A 4,394-nucleotide genomic window follows, 5' to 3' on the forward strand; every position below is an offset into this window, starting at 1 on the left:
ACAACAGGAAATAACCGAGAAGAGAATCACAGCTTCTGCTGTTCAAATGGTCACTGAAACCAAGTCGCACTTCCAGTACAAGTTAGTGTTCCATCCATGCCATGGGGAGCTAAAAACAAAGTAACCGAGAGTGTTCACCCAGCACTTTGATCAATCCATCCGATAATTAAAGACATAGTATTAAGCTACTTTGCGCGAACAAGAATGTCATCAGGGCGGACCATATCATGTCAGATACACCCACTCCATAACTTGAATTCAGCACTACACCTGCCACAATGCCACCTGGACCAAAAGAAAATTTCAGCACAAGAACATTAGTACTGCTGCAGCCACAGGGCCTTATGGCGAGATCCTACAGGTACGTTGGGTGAATTTGAGCGTACCTAGGAAACTGTTAGCCCTGAACACTTGCACCATGTTCCACCAGTTCATCCTATGAATGTCTGCCTGAAATCTCCCACCAAGTGGTAGTCCCCTGGCGACGGCTTGTATGGTCGCGTGTAGGTTTCTTCAGCCAAGTTGATGCCATCAGTCCAGTTCCCTTCAGAGGTAAGAAATAATGTCAGTTAAAAGCCATTTGACAAATCAGGATATGTAAAGGACTAATCAAATGAGAAAATGGTGTAGTATTACTATTTTGATAACCCCAACAACTATATCCCCTGATAAATATCTTTCTAGCAAACCGTTTACCTATATATATGAGGTGTAATTGTTGTATGGCGGTGAGTGCAAACATTCTATCTCAACCATTCATAAGCCAACAGCGGAAAGTTAACACATATAACGCCTACTAGTGAAGACTACTAGTATTTCAGCATCAATTTATTAGCATCTACAAGTCGTAATACTAGTTTATGTAATTGGTATGATCGGGTTCCATCATGGACCCCAAGTAAAAATGTTTTTGGACACTCTAGCCATACTTAAGCAATGCAATGGAGCATAACCATCCTGAAGTAGTCCAGGCATGAACTATTTTGAGTGTTTGACTGGCCTTGAGAAAAGTTGATAAGTTTGTCACACTACAAAATCACATTACATTGGATAAAAGGCTGAGGAAAACTAAAAATGGTAGAATGGAGTCCAGGGGCACGAAACCAGCATATAATATCCAAAAGAACACCATTGTTGGGGCAGCATTTATATATATAATGCACACGACAAACTCAGTCCAATTAGAAGGGAGTGGAATGGACATACAACATTACACAACTATATACATCAAGATAACAAACATAAAAACAGGGGAATATGAAGCAAGTACATACCCACATTCTATTAGTAATCGCATTCTCAGTCACCATCATAAATCATCAGTGAAAAGTAATCATTTTAAATATTACAGTACAAATCATCTTCCACAAGTCATACAACCAATTGACATAATTAGCATGATCGTCACCCTTAGTCAAAAATTAGTGCAAAACTATCCTAAGCAGTCCATGCATGAACTTTTTAATATGTTAGGCATAGAAGGGAGGCTTTAGAATTCAGATACAGAGAAGTCATGCCTAATTGCCTATATCCACAGATCCAACTTAGTATACTTGATGTTAGCCTTATAGTAAGTTGTAAGTATATCACGAACTGATCATGAACCGTGATCGTTCACAGGCAAGAAACGTGCATACTATCAATAAAACAGTATCCTTTTTCTGCATCACTCATATAACATTATCTTAAAAAAAATATATAGCAACTGAACACTACAAGCTAACGGACCACCAAATTAGAAGGGGAAAAAATTGGACATTCAGCACAACTATCAAACAACAGAAAACAGACACAAAAACAGGGGAAGGGATGATGGTATCATTACCTGAGGAGAGTGCCCGCGGCAGCTCCCATGCACGGACGAAGCGGCTGGCGATGCAGCAGCTCGGCGGCGCAACCAGCCCATAGACCTCGCACTCCACCACCTTCAGAGCACGCACGTCAACACCGAAGAGGTGCTCTTCTAGAAAGAAGTACACCACGTCGGGGTTCCTGGGGTGAATCAGGGCGAGTACGGGAATCTTGTTGGGCAGTCCGGTCGCCTGGTAGCTCTCATCGGCCCAGATCTCAGTAAACCTCGCCTCGTGCTCCAGCGTCCACTCCTTGGATTCTGGATCGGCCAGAGTCCACACGGCGACATTGGGAGCGCACTCGCTACGAGGGTACAGGTCCACGAAACGCAGCTTGGCGCCGCTCACCCCAACGCAGCGGTACTTGTCGGCGACTCCCCAACCCTCCCTGCACTTGAGCACCCTCTCTGCAGGGAGCGGGATGAATCCCAGGACCGGCTCGTCGGCGAAGGGGTCGCAGGTGATGACGCCCCATGAGATGTCGACCCACCAGAGCCTCCCGAGGTGCGAGAGCACGCAGATGGCAGCCCACGGCCGGGGCGGGAGAGGGTAATGGACGTGCTTCTCGACCCACTCCCCAACCTCCGAAGAGAAGCAGAGGAGCGTGGCCGTATCCATGCCGACGATGGGCTGGAGCTCCGCGACCATGTAGTGGCCGCCTCCGCCAGGGGAGACGACAAGGCCGAGGAGGGCCTGGTGCAGGATGGTTGCCGCGGGGTCGGGAAGCTGGAACGCGGAGCAGGTGGTCGCGTCGAGGACGAAGTAGCGCCGGTCGTCTAATTTCCAGCTGACGGACTTGGTGTAGGGACGGTCGATGGCTTCACGGGTCGGGGTGCAGCGCAGGTTGGCCTGGAGGAGGAGCATGCCGGAAGGGTCGGCGGCGAGGACGAAGGGGAAGAAGTGGGGCGTTGGGGGATTCGGGAAGACGCGCGGGGACACGGTGAGGATGGAGACGCGCGGCGGCGCCGTGAGCGCGACGGAGGCGTCGCCGACGTCCGCCGCCGTGGACACACGTGGGATGCTGCCTAGGATGACCCAAGACGACGACGGCGGCGTGGACGGAGACGCCATCCGTGGATGGTCTTGGGCTTGGACTGGCAACGAAGCGAAGAAAGCTGGGAAGAGTAATGGGAAAAAGCAGAGCTTGGCGCGGTGTGGTGTGTGGAGGGTGGCGTGGTGTGGAAGAAGGCGCAGAGCAGAGCTGAGATATCAGCGGGGAACGGCGATTTGCACAAAAATAACCTAAAAGAAAAGCACAGACTGACCCCCTCCGGCGAAACTATTTCACCCATCTAATTCTTTTGTGTGGCGCCCTCACATCAGCGTCACACATGCCAGTGTGGCGCTCCTACCGACGCTACACACCCAGCCGACGTGGCACCCTCGACGCTGAGCTGGTCCGCCGATCCGACGTGGCAGCATGTGTGGCGCCCCTCCCATCGGCGCCACACATGCACTTACAATTACCCAAAACATACTGTGAGACAATTCGTCTGGGACTTAGCCGTTTTGGCAAGGCTCTATGTGTGGCGCCGATGCCACGGGCGCCACACTAGCATGTGTGGCGCCGATGCCACGGGCGCCACACAAAGAGGGTCGCCAAAACGGCTAAGGACTTATCGTCCGGAGCCCCTGGATGTTTTCGACCCAAAAGTTGATATAAGTTGGCATGTGTGGCGCCGATACCACGGGCGCCACACAGTGCAGTGTGGCGCCATTGTGAAGGGCGCCACACATTGACTTGTGTTAAAACCATGAAAAATCCTACCAAACTCCAACAGTTTTGAGTACAACATTGGACACAACAAGTAGCAATTTCAGAACATACACATATAACACTTCATAGCTCACATCATAGCAAGTAGATTCAAACAACAAGTAGCATTACAGACATGGTTCGAAATGACATAGGGTTCACAAGTCGATACTTATGAAGATAGAGTTCACAACAACACGGAGCACATTCTAGTGTCATCCTCGACGTGTCGTCCTCACGGGCTGCTTCCGGACGGCCATCCTCTTCGTCCGCTGCCGTGGCTCTTGTTGCTGCTGCTGCTGCTCCTCCTGCTCCTCCTCCTCTGAAGAGAACGGCTCGTCGTTCCTCATCCTCGACAAAGATGATCTCCGCACCGGCCCCTCATCCTCCTCAATGACAACCTTCTTTCCTCGGGTGACATAATCTTCCGGAGTGTACCGTTTTGGAGCATTGCCCCTTGGCTTCAGACTGGTAAGCTGACCGTGGGGCTTGCTTGGAGGTATGCTTTGGAGGTATGCTTTGACTCAGAATCAAGTCGTCGTCGGGAGGAATCTTCACAAACATGAACACATGAGATTACAAAAGTTGAAATTAGTAAGAACATGTTTGACAGCAACAAAATAGTCCATACCTGCGGTTCTTCAGAAGAGGAGGATGTAGGGATTTCGCCTTCGCGGCCACCTAACAAGTTGGCTAACCGCCGCATCTTTCGTGCAGTGTTCTGCGTCATGGAACTCATGGTTACAAAGCCACCAGAACATAATAGCGTACATTCAAAGTTGGTGATC

At 49.9% G+C, this 4,394-nt stretch overlaps 1 protein-coding gene across 1 annotated transcript; it reads right to left on the minus strand.

Annotated features, from left to right (window-relative positions):
* Nucleotides 1-431: 431 nt before the first annotated feature.
* Nucleotides 432-2,921, minus strand: LOC124663356. The gene is made up of 2 exons (XM_047201070.1): nt 1,778-2,921; nt 432-544 (listed from the first exon to the last, which is right to left on the minus strand). The coding sequence occupies exons 1-2, from the start codon at nt 2,919-2,921 to the stop codon at nt 432-434; spliced, it is 1,257 nt and encodes a 418-aa protein (XP_047057026.1).
* Between the last annotated feature and the right edge of the window lie 1,473 nt (nt 2,922-4,394).

The sequence above is a fragment of the Lolium rigidum genome, chromosome 6 (assembly GCF_022539505.1).
Source record: "Lolium rigidum isolate FL_2022 chromosome 6, APGP_CSIRO_Lrig_0.1, whole genome shotgun sequence".
Taxonomy (NCBI): Eukaryota; Viridiplantae; Streptophyta; class Magnoliopsida; order Poales; family Poaceae; genus Lolium; species Lolium rigidum.